The sequence below is a fragment of the Pseudophryne corroboree genome, chromosome 2 (assembly GCF_028390025.1).
Source record: "Pseudophryne corroboree isolate aPseCor3 chromosome 2, aPseCor3.hap2, whole genome shotgun sequence".
Taxonomy (NCBI): Eukaryota; Metazoa; Chordata; class Amphibia; order Anura; family Myobatrachidae; genus Pseudophryne; species Pseudophryne corroboree.
This window is the reverse complement of record NC_086445.1, coordinates 587,080,075-587,105,628: the sequence shown is the minus strand read 5'-3', so window position 1 is coordinate 587,105,628 and position 25,554 is coordinate 587,080,075. Positions and strand designations below refer to the sequence as shown.

At 43.8% G+C, this 25,554-nt stretch overlaps 1 protein-coding gene across 15 annotated transcripts in view; it reads left to right on the top strand.

The window, feature by feature from the left end:
* The window catches only part of LOC135037197 (protein 4.1-like), a 388,175-nt gene that overhangs the window by 51,435 nt on the left and 311,186 nt on the right, over positions 1–25,554 (top strand). The window contains exon 1 of one of the 15 annotated variants that reach the window (XM_063954535.1): positions 20,934–21,021. The exons of the other annotated variants lie outside the window; for them this stretch is intronic. Within the exon in view, the coding sequence (XP_063810605.1) occupies positions 21,014–21,021 (8 nt within the window). The 5' untranslated portion in view covers positions 20,934–21,013. Of the gene's footprint in view, positions 1–20,933; positions 21,022–25,554 lie in introns of those variants that run through there. 15 annotated transcript variants of the gene reach the window in all.

Here is a 25,554-nt window from a genome sequence, read left to right as displayed (position 1 = left end):
AGCAATTCTTGTCGTTCCAGATTGGCCAAGAAGGGCCTGGTATCCAGATCTTCAGGAATTACTTGTGGAAGATCCTTGGCCACTTCCTCTAAGAGAGGACCTGTTATTGCAGGGACGATGCGTGTTTCCAGACTTACCGCGGCTGCGTTTGACGGCATGGAAGTTGAGCGCCAAATCTTAGCTCTGAAAGGTATTCCCGGGGAGGTCATTCCCACTCTCCTTAAGGCAAGGAAGGAAGCTACGGCGAAACATTATCACCGTATTTGGAGAAAGTATGTTTCGTGGTGTGAGACTAAAGCTGCTCCTGCGGAAGAATTTCACTTGGGTCGGTTTCTCCATTTTTTGCAGGCAGGCGTCGATGCCGGCCTGAAATTGGGTTCCATCAAGGTGCAGATTTCGGCTTTATCCATCTTCTTTCAGAAGGAATTGGCTGTTCTCCCTGAGGTTCAGACTTTTGCGAAGGGAGTGATGCATATCCATCCTCCGTTTGTGCCCCTGGTGGCACCATGGGATCTTGACGTGGTCTTACAGTTTCTTATGTCTTCCTGGTTTGAACCTTTTGCGTAAGGTTGAGTTAAAGTTTCTCACTTGGAAGGTGGTCATGCTGTTGGCTCTGGCATCTGCCAGGTGGGTGTCTGAGTTGGCGGCCTTGTCACACAAGAGTCCGTACTTGATATTCCATTCGGATAGGGCGGAATTGAGGACTCGTCAACAATTTCTGCCGAAGGTGATTTCTTCATTTCACATTAACCAACCTATTGTGGTACCTGTGGCTACAGATGCTGTGGCAGTTCCAAAGTCTCTTGATGTTGTGAGAGCTTTGAAGATCTACGTCGCCAGGACGGCAGTGGCCAGGAAAACTGAGGCGCTGTTTGTCCTGTACGCTTCCAACAAGATTGGTCATCCTGCTTCGAAGCAGACTATTGCACGCTGGATTTGTAGTACGATTCAGCAAGCTCATTCTTCGGCTGGGCTACCGGTGCCGAAATCAGTGAAGGTCCATTCTACCAGGAAGGTGGGCTCATCTTGGGCGAGTGCCCGAGGGGTCTCGGCACTTCAGCTTTGCCGAGTAGCTACGTGGTCGGGTTTAAACACCTTGGCTAAGTTTTACAAGTTTGATACCCTGGCTGAGGAGGACCTCATGTTTGCTCAATCGGTGCTGCAGAGTCGTCCGCACTCTCCCGCCCGTGTTGGAGCTTTGGTATAGACCCCTTGGTCCTTTTGGAGTCCCCAGCATCCTCTAGGACGTAAGAGAAAATAGGATTTTAGTACCTACCGGTAAATTCTTTTCTCCTAGTTCGTAGAGCATTGGTTTAAACACAGGTTGTGTATTTGTTGTTTCAGCTTGTTGCTGCAGTTAAATTCATACTGTTATCTGGTTTCCTGTTATTCCGGTTGTACGGTATGTTGTGGTGTGGGCTGGTATGTTTGTAGCCCTTAGTTTGAACTAAAATCTTTTCCTCTAAATGTCCGTCTCTCCTGGGCACAGTTCCTATAACTGAGGTCTGGAGGAGGGGCATAGAGGGAGGAGCCAGTTCACACCCAGTTAGTCTTTTCAGTGTGCCCAAGCTCCTGCGGATCCCGTCTACACCCCATGGTCCTTTTGGAGTCCCCAGCATCCTCTACGGACTAGGAGAAAAGGATTTACTGGTAGGTAGTAAAATCCTATTTTTATTGTTTTGCCTAAGACATTCTCCAACTGCGCCTAACTCATTTCTTCTAATTGATTACATGTACAAAATCTTATCCATTGCCCAATACAACATGTTTTACATTCTATGACATTTGTCATTAGGACTAGGTTTATATTTGTATCATTTCCCCTTCCTTTGTTCTTCCTCACGACTTCTTTTTATGCTGATTATATTGTTTAGTTTTGTATATATTGAAAAATGAAAGTTTCTTATTATGCTATTAACCGTTATTACATTTCCCTCTGGATGTACACCTTTTGTTTATCCTTACTCATTATCTGGAAAAATGCTCATTATACACATACATAACAGGTGCAGAATGATTCGGTGCATATGGACACCTGGGTCCAGTGGGGAATAAAGCTGCAGAAATCACTGAGAAAATGGAGCAGCCACAAATTTTATAAAGATATGTGTATGCACTGCAGGAAAATCACCGGGAACATGGCTTGGTTGCCATGTTCCTGAAATCACCCTTGGTCCAGAAAGTACAATCTCTCTATGCCCTGGCTCTTTCACAGTGTTCGTCTCCACTTTTCAACTTTTTCATACTTTATCACCCACGTGGACTACGTTTGGGAATAGTAACCTGTGAGCATGGCACCTTGCCTGCAGCAAGGGGACGCGGTGCACTAATTGAGGTTCCCGGGTTCTTCTACGGAGAAAACGCCAAAAATAAAAACCTCATGTTGACCTTTTCACCATGTCAACCCTGTGCATGTCGACCTAGACATTGTCAACCTTTTTCAGGTCGACGTACTGATCCATATACCCATATACTGGGGTCCAATAATGACATTATTAGTCACGATAGACACAAACATGCCAGGATCACATTATGCACAAACACAAACAAGACCATACATACAGGAGGGATGCAGATAATTTACCGTCTGTCGGGATACGGCGGTCAGGAGACCAACTCCGGAATCCCTACAGCCGGAGAAATGCTACTAGTCGGAATCCCGACCAAAGCCCTGAGTTCCCACTTGGGTGGTGGTCAACGCTACCACCCAAGGGAGTATATCGCTCGCCACACTATTTTCAACAATATTGTATGCCTATTATTATGCTCGAAGCTCGCCACCGGACCCGAAGCATGGTGAGCGCAGCGAGCCCATGAGGGGACTCACTGTGCTTGCTACATGGATTCTAGTTGTCAGGATTCTGGCATCAGTCTCCTGACCATACATACAAAACCTGCGTTGCACCTTTAAAATGATTACAAGATACTGACTTTTTGTCCTACTTATAAAAAGCAATCCCATATATTTTCAGAATTAGGACTCTTGACATTATGTCAGATATAATTCTTAATCCATATATTCTTCATAACGAAGATTGTTTTTCCAGATGCTTACCAAACAAAGGAGCATATTTCTAATCACGTTAGCCCTGATAATTATATATATATATATAAAAAAAATTTTTTTTTTTTTTTTATTGTAGCAATAACAAATTAATTAACAAGGCAAGGTATTAAAACACACATGTAGGGATCTAAAGAAGGAGTTCGCTATAAAGGCCAAGCTTTTGCGATTGGCAACAGAGAGACCTGCTGCAATCATCCCTTCTTACATACAGGGAAGACTTCATTTTTGCTGGATTTCCCACAAAATAGTGTTTATTAAATTGTTAAATCTTCAAGCGTCATAAAGTGTTAGTACAAGTATGGAAGCAGTGTTTGGTTTGTTGCTTTTATTAAAGATGATTTTAATGCAAGAAATTTCTTAAAAAGGTTTAAAACCATAGAAATAGGCATACAATATTGTTGAAAAACAGACACACAAAATAAATATACACTGCTCAAAAAAATAAAGGGAACACTTAAACAACACAATGTAACTCCAAGTCATTCACACTTCTGTGAAATCAAACTGTCCACTTAGGAAGCAACACTGATTGACAATCCATTTCACATGCTGTTGTGCAAATGGAATAGACAACAGGTGGAAATTATAGGCAATTAGCAAGACACCCCCAATAAAGGAGTTGTTCTGCATGTGGTGACCACAGACCTCTTCTCAGCTCCTATGCTTTCTGGCTGATGTTTTGGTCACTTTTGAAAGCTGGCGGTGCTTTCACTCTAGTGGTAGCATGAGACGGAGTCTACAACCCACACAAGTGGCTCGGGTAGTGCAGCTCATCCAGGATGGCACATCAATGCGAGCTGTGGCAAGAAGGTTTGTTGCGTCTGTCAGCGTAGTGTCCAGAGCATGAAGACGCTACCAGGAGACAGGCCAGTACATCAGGAGACGTGGAGGAGGCCGTAGGAGGGCAACAACCCAGCAGCAGGACCGCTACCTCCGCCTTTGTGCAAGGAGGAACAGGAGGAGCACTGCCAGAGCCCTGCAAAATGACCTCCAGCAAGCCACAAATGTGCATGTGTCTACTCAAACGATCAGAAACAGACTCCATGAAGATGGTATGAGGGCCCGACGTCCACAACTCAACACCGTGCAGGACGTTTGGCATTTGCCAGAGAACACCAAGATTGGCAAATTCGCCACTGGCGCCCTGTGCTCTTCACAGATGAAAGCAGGTTCTCACTGAGCACATGTGACAGACATGACACAGTCTGGTGACAATGCTAAATTCCTTTGTCGTATAACAACCCTTTATGAAGCTAAGAACACTGTACGCTGTTTGTTTAAGAAGTACCGTAATGGTACGCTATTGGCGTAGCGATCGCTCAGCCGTAGGCGAGACGCTCAAGCGTCACGTTCGCTCACGGCCCAGCGATCACAGGACACGTTATTGGTTATGTCTAGGGTAATGATTCGCTATGGCGTAGCTTACGCTCGAGACCACGAGGAGGTCACCAGCGATGCAGACGCTCACAACACTATACCTTTATGATAAAACCTTATACCAATGAAATACACAGAATAACTTAATGTGAATACAGGGTGTAAGTGCAACCTTGTGTAACCTGACTAACTACAAAGCTGCTTGAGCGTCACCGACGCTCAAGTGAACACTTAACACTATAGGAAATACACAGATGCTGGTTTAGGTTCCAAAGCCTATTGACTGTATTATATCTAATATACTTGTAAAAGGGGATAACAGTACAAATGATACACTACAATATAACAGAGACTTCCTAACCACAGAACTAAACAATAAATACAAAAAGACAATACTACACTGACCTAAATGCAATACAATACAATACTATCTAATACAATACAATACTAGCCTAGTCTAGGGGAGATATGAGAGAACAGGACAGAGAGAGAGAGAGAGCGAGAGAGAGAGAGAGAGATTGGCTCACAGAAAGACAATGATAACGGAGTGAAACTTACGCACAAAGGGTATGATCGCCTGCGCCTCGATATCCAGCTCCCGGCTATCAGCAGATAACCGTTGATGAGAGAGTGAGAGCTGGATGTGGTCGGCCTGCCTATTTATGCCCCACACACAATGCAATCTCCTGGTCCTACAATCCCATTGTCCATTGGCCGAAGGAATTCGGCCCTGCATCATAACAAAAGGTCATAGGGTGATTCATACAGGTGGGCTGTGACGATTTCCAACAGCTCAGGTGGGTGGGAAACTGGGTTTCCCGCCGCATACCTGAGTATGTGTAATTAATAGAAATGGACATAAACTTCTCATGTCCATAACTATTCGCACGAGCGATTAATACGCTTCAAACCAACACCGGAATATTGCTAATTAAATACTCTTCCGATGGGTACCAAACACTGCTGTATGATTCCTGTTAGACCCTTCGTACGATATAAAGAGGGATTCCTCAGCTCTGGGACATTGTATTTTAACCAAACTTTCAGAATCTATCAAAGGGACCGTGATCTATAAACTACATTAATTGTGAACATTTGTAACGAATGAGTCGCACGCTACGACTACATAAACTCTACCGTAAATACGCATACCGCGCCTGCGAGTGCACGTTATTGCGGGTATGCGCATCCACGGGAGAGCGTACGCACGCGCAGCGCGGACCAGTGTGCGGTGCAAATATGGCAACGTGCATTGAGACATTTTTCTGACTTTGACAGTCCACCCTTTGGCAGTCAATAATAACTGCCACAAAACATTTAAGGAGAAAAATGTAAGTCAGGGGTTAATTGATTTCCATGGTTGGGTAGGGGAGGAGAGAGGAGAAGGTGTGAAGAGGGTATGACCTAGTGAGATAGCAGAAGCATGTGTGTATGAATCCATGTTTGGAGGGTCATGTATCATCGTGCCGTACGTGTGGTAAATCTAGCTTCGAGGTATTGCGAAGTATACATTTGAATTCCTTCTTATCCTGTGGTACAGGTCTGTGGATGGGCTGTCAAACTCTACCGAGCTCATTTCGGCTGTGGTTGTAACAAAATGGGGATGCACATTTTAGTTGATGATACATGAATGGGGGAGGTATGTGGTTGCTGATATCTGTGCCTGTATTCCCTATCGTCTATGTGTGTCGTTACCTGAGGGTTGTAGAGGTGAAGATAAAGAACACTTACGAAAAATGCAATGATATTCTATGTCAGGGAAATGTACATCTGTTGTTGAAGTTGTGTTCGGTATCTGTTGAGAGTCGTCTTCTTTGCGCTGTTTTGCTCCTTAGGCATGAGCAACAAGCTTTGTCAGTGCCATCAGATTTACAAAAATGTTGGGCTAGCGTGAGTTTAAAAATACTAGGGAAACTGGGGATCCATGGCAAAGTTCATCAAGTGTCCATATTTAAAGTTGTCAAATCTTCTTCTTTGGTCAATCCGTTGTCTGTGTACATCTCGTCTCGTCAGCTTCCTCGTCCAAGGGGGTCTTTGTATCTTGGAGAAAAGCAGAAAAACAGGTGAAAGAAACGGACCGTATAATCGCATTTTCATCACATCCTGGTTTCTATCATTGGGTCATAAATCAAATCCAGGTTAATTACGGTTTCCTCACTCCTCAAGCTCATCACTTTTGTACTTTGTTTGCACCTCATTAAAGCCTGCCCGCATCTAAATATCAATCCAATCGATATAACGACACCCAAGATACATAGTAGAAACTTTCCAACATCCATTATGACTCCTTGAGCCCAGTCTCCCAAACCGGAGAACCAATTTCGCGGGTTCAACCATGACACCCAACCAGTCAGCTCATTACCTACAGCAGCAAGGGTGAGATTGTGTTTTCGACGAAATTCCCACTTCAATTGGAGAATATCGTCCATCTTTTGGTCTATGACCTCTACCGGATCCTCGGTGCTATTCGTGATATACGTGCAACACTTTATGCCGTACTGTGTTGCCAATGTAACACAATATCCGCCTGTTACTGCTGTAAGATAATTAAGAACCATCCTATGCTGAACTAGTTCTGTTTTGTAAGCTTGAAGTTCTCTTCCAGTGTATCTAAACGTGTCATCATACATTTCAGTGATATTATCTAACAAATTGGCGAGTGCGGAAATGTATCTATAATTCATCACACCTCGAGCGGTGCGAGTGAAATCTAACGCTACCAGAACCTGAATCCCGGTGGATTCATGGATAAGATCAGAGGCCGGATGCTCTAACCTTTCTGACAGTTGTCTTTTAACTCGGTGCTCGTAATGAGTGTGAGTATAAGGAGCTTGGGCACCACGGTGTATGTCCTTCATTTTGTCATGTGTAACAGTCATCACTTCAGGCAATACTTTTCCAATATAACACAATCCTTCAGAGTTTGGGGCAAGCCACTTGTACGCCTTTCTCCCGCATATGAAATATGCATCATCGGGGAGAACATAAGGGACGGAGAAGGACATGATCATGTTACAAACCTTCCAGGTGAAATCTCCTGACCCTAATTCTTCCATCTGCTTAATGCACGTATCGGTTTGTACGATATGTGCACAGTATCCTGGTGATACCTCTCCAACTCTAGTAATCCTATTTCCTAAGGTATATCGATACCGGAAAGATTTTCCTCTACTGGCTATATGGCGTACGAGCTCTGTATCTGTAGGCATTCTATCTGCTCTGTGTGAAAAGGTCATGGTAAGGTTGCTCCATGACACTTCCCAATTTCCCGGTTTTCTGGGATTGGAGATGTTAAAACATATGAGGGACCTATCCACATGGTATTGGTGGAGCTTCAAACTAGGAGGGCTGGAGATATTAAACCTCCGGTCCACCGGTCTCCCACCACTTAGCTCAAGTACCTCCCCTAACGTTAAAGGAAATGGTACTAGCCCTGATTTGCTGTGACCCTGAGGTACTTGAGAGCATACCCAACAATCTGTTTGGTTTAACACGTTACCCACTAAGGAGTGATAGTCACTCAATGGATGCCGGTCTATATGGATATTAAAACTAGATTGGCATTTCTTTATGCATCCATCTTCAACCAGATTATCACAGAGCCTACAGATACAATTTTCTTCAGCTAACAATCCATCACAATTTCTTCTATCGGATCGTTTTCTGATACTCGCCTTTGCTTGTTGGTTTGGTTGATCTTGGAAAACTACGCCTCCATCATCATAATCGGAACCCATTCCAGAACCTCTTTCGACCTCTATGGTACTCTCGCCGGAACAGACTGCTCTGGTCAACATCATGGTTAACATCAAAATCCGGATCACAGTCTCTTGGGGCAAGTCCATCTTTGAGGAGGAAATAGAGAAGAATGAGAAGGGGGAAAAAGAAATTTTAAGGGAGAGGGGCTGGGAAGTGGAGAAAAACAATAAAAGGGAGAAGGGAGTCGACAACTGCTTTCGGTCTTCAAGGCTCAGGTGCCGCCTCGGTCCTCCTGGAACAGACACTCCAGTGATACAACCTCTACCGTCTGTTCCTTATCACGGGACTTCTCTGGATCGGCCACCTTTTTGCAGTGGGATGAATGGACCCAAGTCTCTCTCTCAGCAACCTTCAATGCTGTGGTGCTAGTCAATAAGACCTGGTATGGTCCTTCCCATCTATCAATAAGACAACCTGAGCGTAGAAAATTTCGTATCATTACATAATCCCCAGGTTCAATGTCATGACAATTACTATCTGGTAAATCAGGAATCATTAACTTCAGATTATCATTTTGATTCCTCAACTGCTTACTCATGTTAATCAAGTACTTTACAGTTACTTCATTGTTACATTTCAAATCATCCTGAGGGTTAATCATGACATGCGGTTGTCGACCAAACAAGATTTCAAAAGGAGACAGATTAAGAGGGGACCTGGGAGTGGTTCTGATGCTATACAAAACAATGGGTAAAGCTTCTGGCCACGTCAATCCTGTCTCTGCCATTACTTTACTCAATTTATTTTTAATAGTGCTGTTCACTCTTTCGACCTTCGCACTCGCCTGTGGACGGTACGGAGTGTGCAGCTTACTATCAATTCCCATCAACTTACACATTCCTTGAAAGACATCACCTGTAAAATGGGTACCCCTATCACTTTCAATGATTCTAGGGATACCATATCTACATACAAATTCCTGCACAATTTTCTTAGCTGTAAACATAGCGGTATTTGTAGCTGCTGGAAAAGCCTCGACCCAATTCGAGAAAACATCTATACAAACAAGTACATATTTCAAATTTCGACATGGGGGTAATTGAATGAAGTCAATTTGTATTACCTGGAAAGGGCCGCCGGCAGGTGGGATATGGGATGGTTCTGTAGGTATTGCTTTTCCAATATTCTTTCTCAGACAGGTAAGGCATGACATTGCTCTTTTACCCGCATGAGAGGAGAATCCTGGGGCGCACCAGTATGCTCTTACCAATTTGCACATCCCCTCCTTGCCTAGATGAGTCAGCCCGTGAGCTGCTTCAGCCAGACATGGAAGGTATGCCCTGGGGGCCACTGGTTTACCATGTCCATCCGTCCAGAGCCCTGAGGACTCCTGGCCATATCCCTTTGCCTTCCAGACTGCTCTTTCCTGTGTGGAACACAAATTCTGCATCTCACACAACTTCTGTGTGTTGATGGTATTAAATACCATCAACTGTGTGGTGTTTGTCCGTGTGGGGGTAGCAGCTGCAAGCTTTGCGGCTTCGTCTGCTCGGCTGTTACCAAGGGATACTGGGTCTTGGCTATATGTATGTGCTTTACATTTGATAACAGCCACTCTGTCGGGTTCCTGTATCGCTGTTAGAAGCCTTTTTATATGAGCGGCATGCGCTATCGGTGTACCAGCTGCCGTCATGAAATTTCTGAGCCGCCATAGCGCTCCGAAATCATGTACTACCCCGAACGCGTATCTGGAATCGGTGTAGATATTGGCTGACTTACCCTTAGCCAATTCACATGCTCTGGTTAGGGCGACCAGTTCAGCAACCTGGGCTGAGTGAGGTGGGCCTAGCGGTTCCGCTTCTATGGTGTCTTGGTCATCTACGACTGCGTATCCAGTACACAAGTCTCCCGATTCTGACTGTCTGTGACAACTACCGTCCGTGTAGAACGTGAGTTCTGCATCTTCCAGTGGATTGTCACTGATGTCAGGCCTTGCGGTAAAATTTTGGGTCAAATATTCCATACAATCATGTGTATCTTCCTTTGCATTAAATCCTCCTTCCCCATCACTCTCACCTTCCACCCTTTGTGTCTGACCAGGCACACCTGGGAGAAATGTTGCAGGATTTAATGCGCTGCATCTCCTTATGGTGATGTTTACGGGGGCCATTAATGCCAATTCCCATCTTGTAAACCTTGCTGATGAGACGTGTCTGGTTTGGGCAGAATTCAATAAGGCAGATACCGCATGCGGTGTATGGATTGTGAGGTTGTGGCCTAGCACAACATCTTCGCTTTTCGTCACTAGCAATGCTATCGCCGCAACGCTACGCAAGCATGTGGGGAGGGATCGCGCTACCGTGTCTAGCTGAGCGCTGTAGTATGCAATTGGCCTGCTGGCATCACCGTGTTTTTGTGTTAGTACACCTGCTGCGCACCCAGCACTTTCTGTTCCGTATAGTTCAAAGGGTTTCCCATAGTCTGGCATACCTAGTGCTGGTGCCTGCGTTAGGCACTGTTTGAGTCTCTCAAATGCTGTTTCAGATTCGTCTGTATGCGAAATCCGATCAGGTTTGTTTGAAGAGACCATTTCCTGCAAAGGTAGCGCCAATATGGAAAACCCTGGGATCCAATTACGGCAATACCCACACATTCCTAAAAACGTCCTGATCTGTTGCTGGGTTTGTGGCAGTGTCATGTCTCTAATGGCTTGGATTCTATCAGCGGTCAGGTGTCTCAGTCCTTGTGTTAGACAGTGTCCCAAATATTTTACCTTAGCTTGGCATAATTGCAACTTGTCTTTGGAAACCTTGTGACCTGTGTCTGAAAGATGAAACAGGAGCTGTTTCGTATCCTTCAGAGATGCTTCCAGTGAATCTGAACACAGTAATAAATCGTCCACATACTGTATCAATACTGATCCACTGTCTGGTTGGAAAGACTGTAAACAATCATGCAAAGCCTGAGAAAATATACTTGGACTATCTATGAAACCTTGGGGTAACCGAGTCCACGTGTATTGGACTCCTCTGTATGTGAATGCAAACAAATATTGGCTGTCAGGGTGCAGAGGTACCGAAAAGAAAGCGGAGCAGAGGTCAATAACAGTGAAAAATTTGGCAGTGGGAGGAATTTGCATTAGGATGACAGCTGGATTAGGCACTACGGGGAACTGACTCTCAACTATTTTGTTAATCCCCCTTAGATCCTGCACTAGCCTGTAACCCCTCCCCCCACTCTTTTTAACAGGGAAGATGGGACTATTTGCGGTGCTGGACGTTCTTACTAGAATGCCCTGTTGTAGCAAGCGCTCTATTACTGGGAAAACTCCTAACTCCACCTCTGGCTTCAGAGGATACTGTGGGATTTTTGGAGCTATCCTACCATCTTTTACTTGCACAACTACTGGAGCTACGTTTGCCATTAATCCAGTGTCCTGTCCATCTTTTGTCCAAAGTGACTCTGGTATCTGAGATATCATCTCTTCTACTTGGGATGGATTCCTATTTGTCATAATGGAATGTGACATTAATTTTGATGGGGAGTCTAACATGTCTCGTACTTCCTGAGCGTGATTCTCAGGAATGTCCAAGAATACACCTTCAGGAGTACAATAAATGACGCAACCCATTTTACATAGTAAGTCTCTCCCCAGGAGATTAGTTGGTGCCGATGCAGCCAGCAAAAAGGAATGCTTGGTATGCAAAGGCCCTATTGTAATCTCGGCTGGTTTGCTAACAGGGTAGTGCTGGACTACTCCTGTTACTCCCATGGCTGGAATTGTCCTACCAGTGGTTCTCATGCCCACTGTCGAATTTATCACTGACTTGGCCGCCCCTGTGTCTACAAGAAAGTTTAAAGTTTTACCAGCCACATTGATTGCAATCTCTGGTTCGCTTCCAAGACTGGCAATCAACTTAACTGGCTGCAGATTACAGGTATGGCCACACCCCTATTGGGTATGCTGACCTCCCTGAATCCCATTGGCAGCAACTACTTGTGGGGGAGTTAGCTGGGAACTACCAGAGGCATGCCAGTCTCTGTTCGGGGGATATCTTTTTGTTTCCCCTGTATGTGGCTCAAAACTCCGCCTCTGTGGACCCTGCTCCCAATGTCGTGTGTTGTGTTGTTGTCTAGGGGGTTGGAAAGATCTTTGTACATTCTTTGTTCTACATTCTCGTGCAAAGTGTCCCGGTCTGTTACAAGAAAAACATGTTATTACACTTGCCTTACCCACAGGATTCGGTGGTACATACGCAGGCTGCCTTGTGGTCAGCGCCTGTATACTTACGGACATCAACTTATCACTTTGCGACTCTCTGTGCCTAGTGATGTTTCTGTCGTGATCAATAGCAGCCTCTCTCAAGCCGGACACTGACAGACCTCGCCAGCATGGTTGCGTGGTCTGAACCCTAGTCTTTAATGTTTCCTTTAAACCATCCATCAGTACAGATACTGCTACTTCTCGATGGTTTGGGTTGGTCTTAATGTCTTCTATACCAGTGTACTTTGCCATTTCTAATAGTGCCCGGTGAAAATATTCTGTTGCCGTTTCGGACTCCTTTTGCTTAATGGAAAATATTTTATTCCATTTAACAACGGCTGGGAAATACTCTTTTAGCTGTAAATTTATCCTTTTTACATTATCCTTGTTGTACACGTCTGTAAGCGGTACATCTTTATCCAATGCACAATCAGCTAAAATCTGAGTTGCATCAACATTGGAAGGTAAACAAGCTCTTAGCAGTATCTGCCAATCCTTGTTGTTGGGTTCTACAGTGTTACCTAAATCCCTGATGTATTTTTGGCTAGCAACTAAATCCTTCCTGGGGTCAGGAAATTCGGACACTATTGTTCTTAATTCCATTCTGGAAAATGGAGTGTACATGGCAATGTTCCTTATGGGAGTGGCTCCAGACACATCTGTTTTTCCATTGGGAACTGCTATTACCCTTACAGGAGCAATTCTAACAGCCTCTTCCTGTGTAGATTCTACTGCTTGTTGTGGTACAATTGTTTCAGTGTAGTGCATGGTGCCGTACTTACCCGTTGACACGACCTCACCTATCCCTCCGCTAGGGGCTTTCACTAATCTCGTGGGTGTCGCTGTGCCTACTGTGGTCTCTGCTATGGTGGCTGCAAGAGAGAGAGCTGAAATTGTTGCTGAATCGTCTTCTTGATCACACTCCTGAGGAAGGTTCAAAACAGGGTACATCTTGCACGGGTTAATACTTGCATGAGTTATTTGGTTAACATCATTAACATTTACAGTGTTACTAAGAGTTTGTGTTTTACAACCCAGTGCGTTTCTCTCCACAGTCAACTTCTCTCCTGCAATGTATGGTGGAGGAGGAGCTGTGGCAATCAACTTCCTGACTGCCCCAGATCCTGCCGCCAGAGCCATACCTCTCTGTATCTCACCTTCCTGGTGCCATAACTGTAAACAATCATGATGTTGAATTCGTCTCTTTGTTGATTTTACGAGACATATCCTCCTCCTTAAATTTTGTAACACTTCTGGACTGAAGCTACCTATTCTTGGGAATTTGTCCCTGTCTTGTACAGTCATTCTCTCCCATTCATCACATAAAGATTCGGTGTGAATTCCATATTTTTCACACATTACATATCGTGCCGACCCAATTGGTCGGTTCACAGAATCAACCTGAACCAGGGTTGATCGCCCCCTACCTGAGCAACTGGCCCCCATAGTCTGCAGGTGTTGCTTAGTCCTCCTTGGATCTCTGTATCAAGGTTTTCAGCAAGCCTTTACAGACAACCAAATTACTCCACAGTAGGCCGGCGGTGGCGGTTTACCGAGTACCCCACTCACTCGCCCACCTCGACCAATACGACCTGATCACACCGATATGGTGCTGGCGTACTCGATACAGGGCCCCTATGGAACCTTCAGTTTACTGGAACATATGAGGGTTACCCGCAGGACACTTACTCTTTCCAGTAAAGTTGGGGTTGTTAGATAGTTCCTGAGTGACCAGCGAACTTCCCTTCCAAAAATAAAAAATTACACAAATCACGTCAGAATGTACAGATAGCGTTTGTGACCACTTTACTCTAATGGTATTAGGTCAGATTACTAACTACTGCACACAATTACGTGTGGTCCAATCGTTCAGTACACGAGCACTACTTGTCATGTACTGAAAGATCAATGGAATCGATGTTTCCGGCCGCGATTCCTTCAGCAAGAGCTTATGGCCTATATGGGTTCTGCACCAACACCCCAGGCGTTGTGCCACTGGACTTTTATAGCGGACCTTTTACCTTACGACCTCCTGGTCTTGTTACCTTATGACCTCCTGGTCTTGTTACCTTATGGTCCGCTATACTCTAATGCTCAAATATTATTTAACCAGGGATGCCTCCCTAGCCACCGTATATGTCACTTACACGTATGTCCCTTGACGAGTACCCGGCTTTCCTTTTGGTTCCACCTTAAAGTTATATAAACTTTTGTATACAAAACACACTCACTCAACACATGTACACTTTTGTTTCTATATCTATTTCTGCGCAGAAATTGTCTTTAGGCCAAAAGTGTTACCAATTAGGAGCAGGATCTGTTAAACTAAATTTCAGATTTTCCAAAAATAGATTTGCGTTATTTACCGCTTCGCGTTATCTACCGCTGTGCGTTAATTATCGCCTTTGCGTTACTTCACTTTATCACAACTTGAGCTACGTGGGCGTAACCGGACGCTACGTTGCGTAATGTACGCTGCGTGCGTCTGCCTTTTGGATTGCGTACGCTAGTCTTTGTTAGCGACACGTGTACGCAATGCAAAGGGTCCACCGTAACACAATATATACTTTTATCAATGTAAATGATCCCTGATCATCTACCGCAATCCACACTGACTGCCTTGTATCTCAGACAAACCGTGTGTTTGTTCTATACTTTAACTATCACCTCTACTATGAAATAACAGCAAATCTCTTTTTAGCACTTTCTATCAACTATAAAATTTGGCAAACAGGAATAGTGATATACGAAAATGAAACAGAAAATGCAGATATATGTATGCGTGCGTGTATACGCAAGACAGAAGAGAAATAAAACAGTTTTAAAAGACACAAGCGTTTTGTTCTTACTTCCGGTTCCCGGATTCCTTCAGCATTCTTTATCTAAGCGAAGCAGACGCTTATCCCGTCAGCACTGTGAGACAACCTCCCACCCTTTGCTGGAGGGATAATGTCTGCTGATCTACCTAGTGCAGATATGAGAAGGATAGGACGAGTCCCCAATTGACAATGCTAAATTCCTTTGTCGTATAACAACCCTTTATGAAGCTAAGAACACTGTACGCTGTTTGTTTAAGAAGTACCGTAATGGTACGCTATTGGCGTAGCGATCGCTCAGCCGTAGGCGAGACGCTCAAGCGTCACGTTCGCTCACGGCCCAGCGATCACAGGACACGTTATTGGTTATGTCTAGGGTAATGATTCGCTATGGCGTAGCTTACGCTCGAGACCACGAGGAGGTCACCAGCGATGCAGACGCTCACAACACTATACCTTTATGATAAAACCTTATACCAATGAAATACACAGAATAACTTAATGTGAATACAGGGTGTAAGTGCAACCTTGTGTAACCTGACTAACTACAAAGCTGCTTGAGCGTCACCGACGCTCAAGTGAACACTTAACACTATAGGAAATACACAGATGCTGGTTTAGGTTCCAAAGCCTATTGACTGTATTATATCTAATATACTTGTAAAAGGGGATAACAGTACAAATGATACACTACAATATAACAGAGACTTCCTAACCACAGAACTAAACAATAAATACAAAAAGACAATACTACACTGACCTAAATGCAATACAATACAATACTATCTAATACAATACAATACTAGCCTAGTCTAGGGGAGATATGAGAGAACAGGACAGAGAGAGAGAGAGAGCGAGAGAGAGAGAGAGAGATTGGCTCACAGAAAGACAATGATAACGGAGAGAAACTTACGCACAAAGGGTATGATCGCCTGCGCCTCGATATCCAGCTCCCGGCTATCAGCAGATAACCGTTGATGAGAGAGTGAGAGCTGGATGTGGTCGGCCTGCCTATTTATGCCCCACACACAATGCAATCTCCTGGTCCTACAATCCCATTGTCCATTGGCCGAAGGAATTCGGCCCTGCATCATAACAAAAGGTCATAGGGTGATTCATACAGGTGGGCTGTGACGATTTCCAACAGCTCAGGTGGGTGGGAAACTGGGTTTCCCGCCGCATACCTGAGTATGTGTAATTAATAGAAATGGACATAAACTTCTCATGTCCATAACTATTCGCACGAGCGATTAATACGCTTCAAACCAACACCGGAATATTGCTAATTAAATACTCTTCCGATGGGTACCAAACACTGCTGTATGATTCCTGTTAGACCCTTCGTACGATATAAAGAGGGATTCCTCAGCTCTGGGACATTGTATTTTAACCAAACTTTCAGAATCTATCAAAGGGACCGTGATCTATAAACTACATTAATTGTGAACATTTGTAACGAATGAGTCGCACGCTACGACTACATAAACTCTACCGTAAATACGCATACCGCGCCTGCGAGTGCACGTTATTGCGGGTATGCGCATCCACGGGAGAGCGTACGCACGCGCAGCGCGGACCAGTGTGCGGTGCAAATATGGCAACGTGCATTGAGACATTTTTCTGACTTTGACACTGGAGACGCCAAGGAGAACGTTCTGCTGCCTGCAACATCCTCCAGCATGACCGGTTTGGCAGTGGGTCAGTAATGGTGTGGGGTGGCATTTCTTTGGGGGGCCGCACAGCCCTCCATGTGCTCGCCAGAGGTAGGCTGACTGCCATTAGGTACCGAGATGAGATCCTCAGACCCCTTGTGAGACCATATGCTGGTGCGGTTGGCCCTGGGTTCCTCCTAATGCAAGACAATGCTAGACCTCATGTGGCTGGAGTGTCAGCAGTTCCTGCAAGACGAAGGCATTGATGCTATGGACTGGCCCGCTCGTTCCCCAGACCTGAATCCAATTGAGCACATTTGGGACATCATGTCTCGCTCCATCCACCAACGCCACGTTGCACCACAGACTGTCCAGGAGTTGGCGGATGCTTTAGTCCAGGTCTGGGAGGAGATCCCTCAGGAGGCCATCCGCCACCTCATCAGAAGCATGCCCAGGCGTTTTAGGGAGGTCATACAGGCACGTGGAGGCCACACACACTACTAAGCCTTATTTTGACTTGTTTTAAGGACATTACATCAAAGTTGGATCAGTTGGATGGTGTGTTTTTCCACTTTAATTTTGAGTGTGACTCCAAATCCAGACCTCCATGGGTTAATAAATTTGATTTCCATTAATAATTTTTTGTGTGATTTTGTTGTCAGCACATTCAACTATGTAAAGAACAAAGTATTTAATAAGAATATTTCATTCATTCAGATCTAGGATGTGTTATTTTAGTGTTCCCTTTATTTTTTTTGAGCAGTGTGTATGTATGTATGTATGTATGTGTATATATATATATATATATATATATATATATATATATATATATACACACACACACACACACACACACACACACACGGAACTGCTGCAAATTGATGTTTATTCTGATACCTCTTAGTTCCTTGCATTGAGGTTTTGCGCAGCGCATCATCTTTTTTGTTTTTGCACTTGAGCAATGGTTTTCACTTGGAAGAAAATGAGTTGTATTATTTGGAATTCAGTGCTCCAACAAAAGTAATCTTGCTTAGTGTTTGCACCCTCTAAATCAGGGGTGGCTGGACTTTTGTTAGCTGGGATCTACTTTTTGTTTACTTAGTGTTGATCTACAATCGTCAATGCATTGAAACCTAATACAAAATTGATGCAATGACTTGTACTGCATGGCATCAGCATGCTATGAATAATCAGGGCAGTAGGTACTCCTTCTTAACCGAAAGCAGGCATCAAGGTGGTCAAAATAGCCTGAATAATAATGCCCTCATCAAATAATAGCACTAATAATAATACACACATTGATAATACTGCCCACATCAAACAATAGTTTGTTTTTTCCTCTGCAGTGATGTTCTGAGAGCCAGGTACCACAAAACTCAATCAATCAAAGGGCCTAATTCAGAAGTGTACATCTACATTCCCTGATATTACAGAGATGGTCGGGAAGTCTAATCTGAACAATTTGCTTTTTTCAAAAACTCCAGAAAAGCCTTAAGACGCACGCGTTAACCTAAGTGTATGATGGCAATTGCATATGGGATCGATGGCATTAGAGACTGTGACTGCTTACCTTATGTTGTACTTTGAGAATGGTAGAGGGCATTTTTGTTTTATAAAGGCTGCATCACAGATCCATAGGGATCCGAGCAGCTGTGAATATTTACATAAGTTGCAAGCATATAATGCATCCTGGAATAAAATGTTTTCCCATCTATACAGACCTGATCACATATCATGTTTACAGCCGGATCTGTGCAATGTTTATAGCTCCTTCTATGATTATGTATGATGTAAAAAGCTGTGTCTATGAATGCTGTGCTTATCTTGCCATCACAGTTCCTATACTGAGCTCTTGTTTCTGGAGGTATTCTTCAGCGTTAATATCGCAACCTCTGGAAGGTAAAGTAATGTATCCAGCATAGCGCTCCTTAGTGACTGTAGTAAGACGGGGAGTATGGGCCTGGCATCCTGGACACCCACAACTGGTGCATATGTCTGTCTCTGCCGGTGTACAGTTGGTGGGTGAGCTGGACTGCTCAGTGAATCTCCTCTCTATGATGTTTTACAGACAGCATGGCTGTACATGCCCTATATGTATTAACAGTGTGTCGCTAGATTCAAATTCCCGGTAGCGTGCTCTCCAGTAGCAACAGAGAGGTAGGGAGCTGGCAGTGTGATTGCCCACAACATGTAGCAGCGTGTCTCAAAGCCGGCGGTAGAGAGGTCATGACCTGCCTCTGCACTGCTACTGGATCTTCAGAGGTTCCTAGGCTCCCCACAGCACTCATACAAGTACTGGGAGCTAGGCTTCTGAGGCCCCAGAAGCCATCACGGGTATGTTTTTGTTAAATTGGCTGTAAGCTACTGGTAGATTGTCATATATCTTTTGGCCTACCCCGTGAAAGTTGCTGCTGCATGGGGAAGCTCAATTTACATGAAATTTCACAATCATGTTGCTTTTTTATACTTTGACACTATGGGGTATATTCAGTTACTGTCGGATCCATTCCGACATGCGTTTGTCGGAATGGATCTGACAAGCCCTCTTCAATTGAGTGGCCAAATCGGACTGTCTGATTTGGCCGGCGTTTGTGCTGCTGCTGTCAGCAGCTCCCCATGTGTGAGATCACAGGGAGCTGCTCGAGGAAGCCGCACTCAGCCATATAGTCACCTGTGTAACCTGGGAGCCGTGCAGCACCGCCGTGGAGCCGCCTGGGGAGCCGTGAGCCGGGCAGCGCTGCCGTGGAGCTGCCTGGGGAGCCGTGTAGCCGCCTGTGTAGCCAGGGAGCGCTGCCGTGGAGTCGCATGGGGAGCCGGGGAGCTGTGTAGCCTTGTAGTGCTGCCGGGAGAGAGGAGCCTGGCCGGGGGGACATCCGTCAGAGAGGAGCCGTGTCTTCCACCGGCCGTGGCTCCAGCTGCCCCCGACGGTAAGCACTCTCTCTCTCTCTCCCTCCCTCACCCCGCCCCTCCATCTGATCTTCTCAATCCGACTTTTTTCAAAGTCGGATTGAGATTGTCGGAAACGGGGACAAAACCTGACGGATTTATCCCGTTTCCAACAGATGCACGCTGATCGACAGCTAGTCCGCCGATCCGCGTGTGTTCCGACAAGTCGGGAATTCCTGACTTGTCGGAAAAAAACAGCCCCTATTGAATAGGTCGGGAACCCCTTCTGACCTAAATCAGTCGGAAACTGCCGTCTTTCCGACAAGACGGCAGTTTCCGACTCTTATTGAATATACCCCTTTATGAACATCACCTATCAGTTATATTGATTTATTTCATGTCCACATGTTATTTCAATCACTTTGATCTAAAGTGACTTAACTGGCCTTCACAATCCCAGTGTGCATGGGCTACTTATGTATTCCATTAAACAAATGTTGTCTCTATGACATATTGTAGCATCTTCCCAATTAGTGAGACTTATTGGTCTTTGATTTTCCTGAATGGTATGACTGTGGACACGTGGTGGCAGAGCCATCAGCCATGGCATTTTTAATGTGTTCCTTGCAGTTTACTGTTCCTCACCAGTGCCTCCAGACTGACCTGACGGCTTAAGCAGAAGTGTGAAGAATCCATTGTAAAGTTATTACTGATAGTCTTCTAATGAAATTGCTAGCTTGTTGAACCACAATATGCTAGTGGTAAATATCTCCTGAACTACGAGGGTAAAAGAAAAAACTACAACATGAGTATTTCATGTCTCCAACAATGTGTGTAGCTGTTTAATACTATTGAAACGTTAATCATTTTCTGTTGTGCTTTGTTTCTTGAAAGAGATTATCGTGTGGTACTCTAAAGAAATACTGAATAGAGAACACTAAAAAAAAAATAGGTTTAGTTAACTAATTTTGAACAGTCTGTTACTTCCTTTTTTGGGGCACGTAATCTTAGTAAATAAGATGTGCTAAACCAGAGAAAAAATAGGAAGTGTCTGTACCGGAGGTGACTTGATAAACTATTTGCTTGGAAGGCTTTTTGCAATGTGGGTGAGCTGTTGTTCGGGGAGGGACTGGCTTGGTGTTGTTTTGTGGGTGTGGGATTAGCAAAGATTAGTACTGTCTCTCATTGCCTGATAGCACTTTTCTAAGCATCATAACATTGCAATCCCAGAGGAGATATCATTCTCATTGGAATGAAGAGGTAAGCGCAGCCTGTAATCATTCCTATAAATATAAAATGTTATATTAGTGTCATATTTCAAGTGTGTCTTGTGTGGCTTATAGTTATGTTACGTAGTGCACCCAGCAACTTGTCATATCATTCAAAACTGGCCGAATAGGCTCTATACACATTCATTTTATTTAGCTTTTCTTTAGCTTTTCACTTTCAGCATTAGATGAGTTCACATGCAGTTGTCTAACATTCAGCTAGTAGTTGCCGATTGTTAGCTACCAAAGTGATTGTCTTATAAAAGAGAGCTGTTTTTAGTTGATATTTCTTTTTGTTTTTAATGTCACGTTATTTTAAACAAACAAGCCTCATTACAAAACCCTTCTTTTGCTGCTGAGTTTCTGTACCAACAGAACATTATGTTATACCCGTCTCCGTTTTATTTAGATAGATGTTACTAGTAGAATATAGAAAAAATTCCATCCAGTTACAGGAGGGATGAGTGCTGTTCTATGTTTCAGTTTATCAATACTACTTGGGATAACCAGCATCTTATTTTTATATTGGTAATTTTTAAATGAAACATTATTGTATGTTTTCCGTAAGTGTGATAACTCCTAACTAGTATGATCCTTCACCCTCCTGTAGGTGTCTAGCAGAGTTATTGTAGCCCTCCTTTGTATTCTCACTCATTTGTCTTCCTAGGACAGAAGTCTTTCTTTTCCATCCTCTCGCAGCTGGAGTGCACAGCTAATAATAAGATGCTTGAACGTTTAGACAGATTCTGCACCTGAGACAGACATACATGAGAGCTTTGAGACTTATTGCCACTGGGCAGATGGTTATTTTGTGAATCGACATAATCAAGAGAAAATGGCATCTTTATGTAATGAGCAGTGCAAAAATCGGTCCAGCAGATGGACAGGAATATGCTCTCAAATATTCTGTAGTGGGGAAATATATGATCTATGCTATTTTAAATTATTGTTGAGCTAAAAAAATATATGTTTTTAGCTTGAGCTGTATAAGTTTCAACCAGAGTGCATAGTTTGAGCTATAATTTTAGTGCTGACATTCCTGTAAAATGGTTCTACAACACTAATTTTTATTATTTTATTGAGTAAGACATAGTTTCTTTCCTTCCTTTAAAACAATCTGAAGAGATTTTTCCATCCAGGGCCTTTTTACTTTCTCTTTCTTTCTGTCTGTCTTTCTTTCCCTTCAGATAGTTAACGGAACAATTTTACTCCACAGAAAATTCGTACTCCTCCAGACTGTGTTTGCCCAGACTACATAATCCCATAATAGTGTCTGAGCTTTTATGGCAAGGTATGCTGGATGTGCAAACTAAGGATGACATATAAACACAATTGACTTAATTTAAAATGTTTTTCTGAATTTCACAATAAAAACCGTTTGGCCTGGAGGTGCCGTGGAAAATAATTCTGATAGTCTAAGGCGCCATGATTTAAAAAAGTTTACGGACCAGGTCTTAATTGTTAAGTGCTGAGAATGTGGTTGGGAAGTCCCAAAAATAGTGTTTGGTGGTATAATCTACTTATTCCTTTTTCAAAATTAGCCTTTTTTCTTGGAGAGAGATTTTCAATAAATGCCTTAATCTGCAATTACACAGCACATACCCATTTATAGCAAATTATATTAAATCACATTGACTTTTACTGTCATTTTTGACTTCTATACTGACTCTAAAATCTGTGTCTATCTTTCATGACCCAGAAATGAGAGGAGTAATCTAAACACATTTTCTGTCTGGCCTTACCAATATGCTTGGCCACCCAGTGTACATTTTCCCCCTCCAAATACCTCCTGTTGTGTGCTGAGCACACAATAGCAGGGGATCCGGTCTGAAGATCGACACTGTCTAGGTCAACAATGTTTAGGTCGACAGTCACTGGGTCGGCAGGGTTGGAAGGTCGACAGGGTTTCTAGGTCGACATGTGCTAAGTCGACAGGTCAAAAGGTCGACATGAGGTTTTTAAAAAAAATAATAATTTTTGAACTTTTTCATACTTAACGATCCACGTGGACTACGATTGGAACGGTAATCTGTGCCGAGCGAAGTGGTAGCGGAGCGAGGCACCTTGCCCGTGCGAGGGGACACGGTGCAATAATTCGGCTTCCTGGTCACTGTGCGCAGAAAACGACACAAAAAACAAAACAAAAACTCATGTCGACCTTTTGACCTGTCGACCTAGCACATGTTGACCTAAAACCCCTGTTGACCTTCCAACCCTGTCGACCTAGTGACTGTCGACCTAAACATTGTCGACCTAGACACTGTCGATTTGATGATCCACACCCCAATAGCAGGTGCACGCAGCAATCATCGTTTACCGCTGTTCTGCTATGTTTAATGGAATATACTGGTCATTTGGGACAAAGTTGTCACAAATCATGATGGTGGGACTGAGCACCCAAATTTGGTCATGACTAAACTGGGATAATTGGGAGTTATGTATTGAGGGGGAAGGAAAGCAAATGGTATTCTAGGAGGAAATTCAATTGATATTGCCACCCGATATCCCTTCTAAAGTGATGCGCGATATTTAATTGATGCCTGTTATCCCGACATTAGCATCTGGGTTAACCACGTAAAACAGCTAAACCCGACTAAACTAATGGACGCGTTCGCAGGTCACATTCGCACATTTCATCTTGCCAGCACAGGAGGCTGTGAGCTGAAATGTGTCTCCCCGCAGCTCAGTGTGCCCGAACGGATCAACAATTGAATTACTCCGTTGGTGGCAATATAATGGCGGCCGCGGGGAGGATCAATTGAATTCCCCCCTATATGTGTTATTGATCACAACTTATGTTTACATTTTATATGTGTGCGCCTAAACTACAGACATTTTGCACATTTCTTTTCACTACCTCAGTAGGCAGTGAGAAAAAATGTCACTCCTGCTGCTAATAGTCACCCGAATGGTGATTCCTGGTGGTAGCCACTAGTGAAAACAATTGAATTGCCCCCAGTGATTGAGTTTTTTTTTTTTTTTTTTTTTTGCTACAAACTAAACCACCCTGTACTGGCTCTGTTAATGGAGGGGATATATACAAATATATTTATTTTCTATGTTTACATATGTTCAGTATAACATTGTTAGGTTAACGATGTTTGATGTATAGATTGTGTCTGACAAAACAGTCTTCTTGTATCCCTTTACTGACAAAAATCTGTCTTGACCTCACTTACCTCATCCCCACCTCCTGACATTTTGATTTTGCCTATCACGACCAGCAATTATCTCACTACCTTAATTACAAGTGGACAAATTATTTGCCACACAAATGATCTGCACACTCCTCTTTTGAAATAATCCATTGATTTTATTGGCTTTATGCTGTACCACAGTGGTGGCCAACGCATGGCTCTTGAGCCACATGCGGCTCTTTCTTCATTCAAATGTGGCTCCCAACACTCAAAGTCACGTGACCACAAGAGATCTGTAAACCGCTGCACTCCAGCCAGACATGCAGCAGCACTACGTAGACTGAGAACTGAGGGAGCCAAATACACATGGGGGAGCTAGCTGGAGTGACACAGGCGGGTGTTGGCTGGAGTGACACAGGCGGGTGCTGGCTGGAGTGACACATGGGGGAACTGAAGTGTGTTATGTGAATCTAGCTTTTCAATATATTTTATGCGGATTTGGTTGTTTCAGTTATTTGATGTAGAAGTGGCTTTTTCATTGTATTTTATGTTGGATCTGACTTTTTCAATGTATTTTATACCAGGGGTGTGGCCTAGCAGGCACAAGGTCACACCCCATTTTTGCAAGTGCGCCTTTGGCTCGAAGTCGGCTCTTTGATGTACCTAACAAGATTTCTTGGCTCTTTGTCTCTGACTGGTTGGCCACCCCTGCTGTACCAGAATAATCAAGAGCTGAAGAACAAAAAGGAGCCAAATGCACCTCTAAGGGTGATATTCAATTATTTTCACTCCTTTCTACATCCGTTCTGTTTCTGCTGATGGGCGTGGTATCATAATTTCAGCTCGCTACCCCTGGGGTAGCGAGGCGTCCATCCCTTTTTGCAGCTAAACCTGAGTACTATGGGCGCGATGATGGAGGTCAATTTAGAAAGAAGATTGGGTGTGATGTCATTTGAATACCACCCTAAATGACAACACACTTCAAAGGGTGAGATTCAAATGATATATCACGCCCAATTTCCTTTCTAAAGTGATCTCCGTTATCGCGCATATTGCGCCCATAGTAATCAGGTTTAGCTGTGTAAAGGGTTGGGTGCCTCGCTACTCTGGGGGTAGAGAGCTGAAATAATGATATAACATCCCTGAGGGCAGAAACAGAACGGGTGTGTAAAGGGGTGAAAAGAATTGAATCCCGCCCATTGAAACTGCTATTCATATATGAAAGTAATACATGGGTAATATTCTGACCTGTATTAGTTAAGCACTATCCATGTTTTCTTGGAAGCTGCCATGACAGTCCTATGCTGTATACATTAATGTAGGTGTATAGAAATATATCCATATAAATCTGTTAGGAGCCAACATTTAGTAATTACAAATGTGTGAGT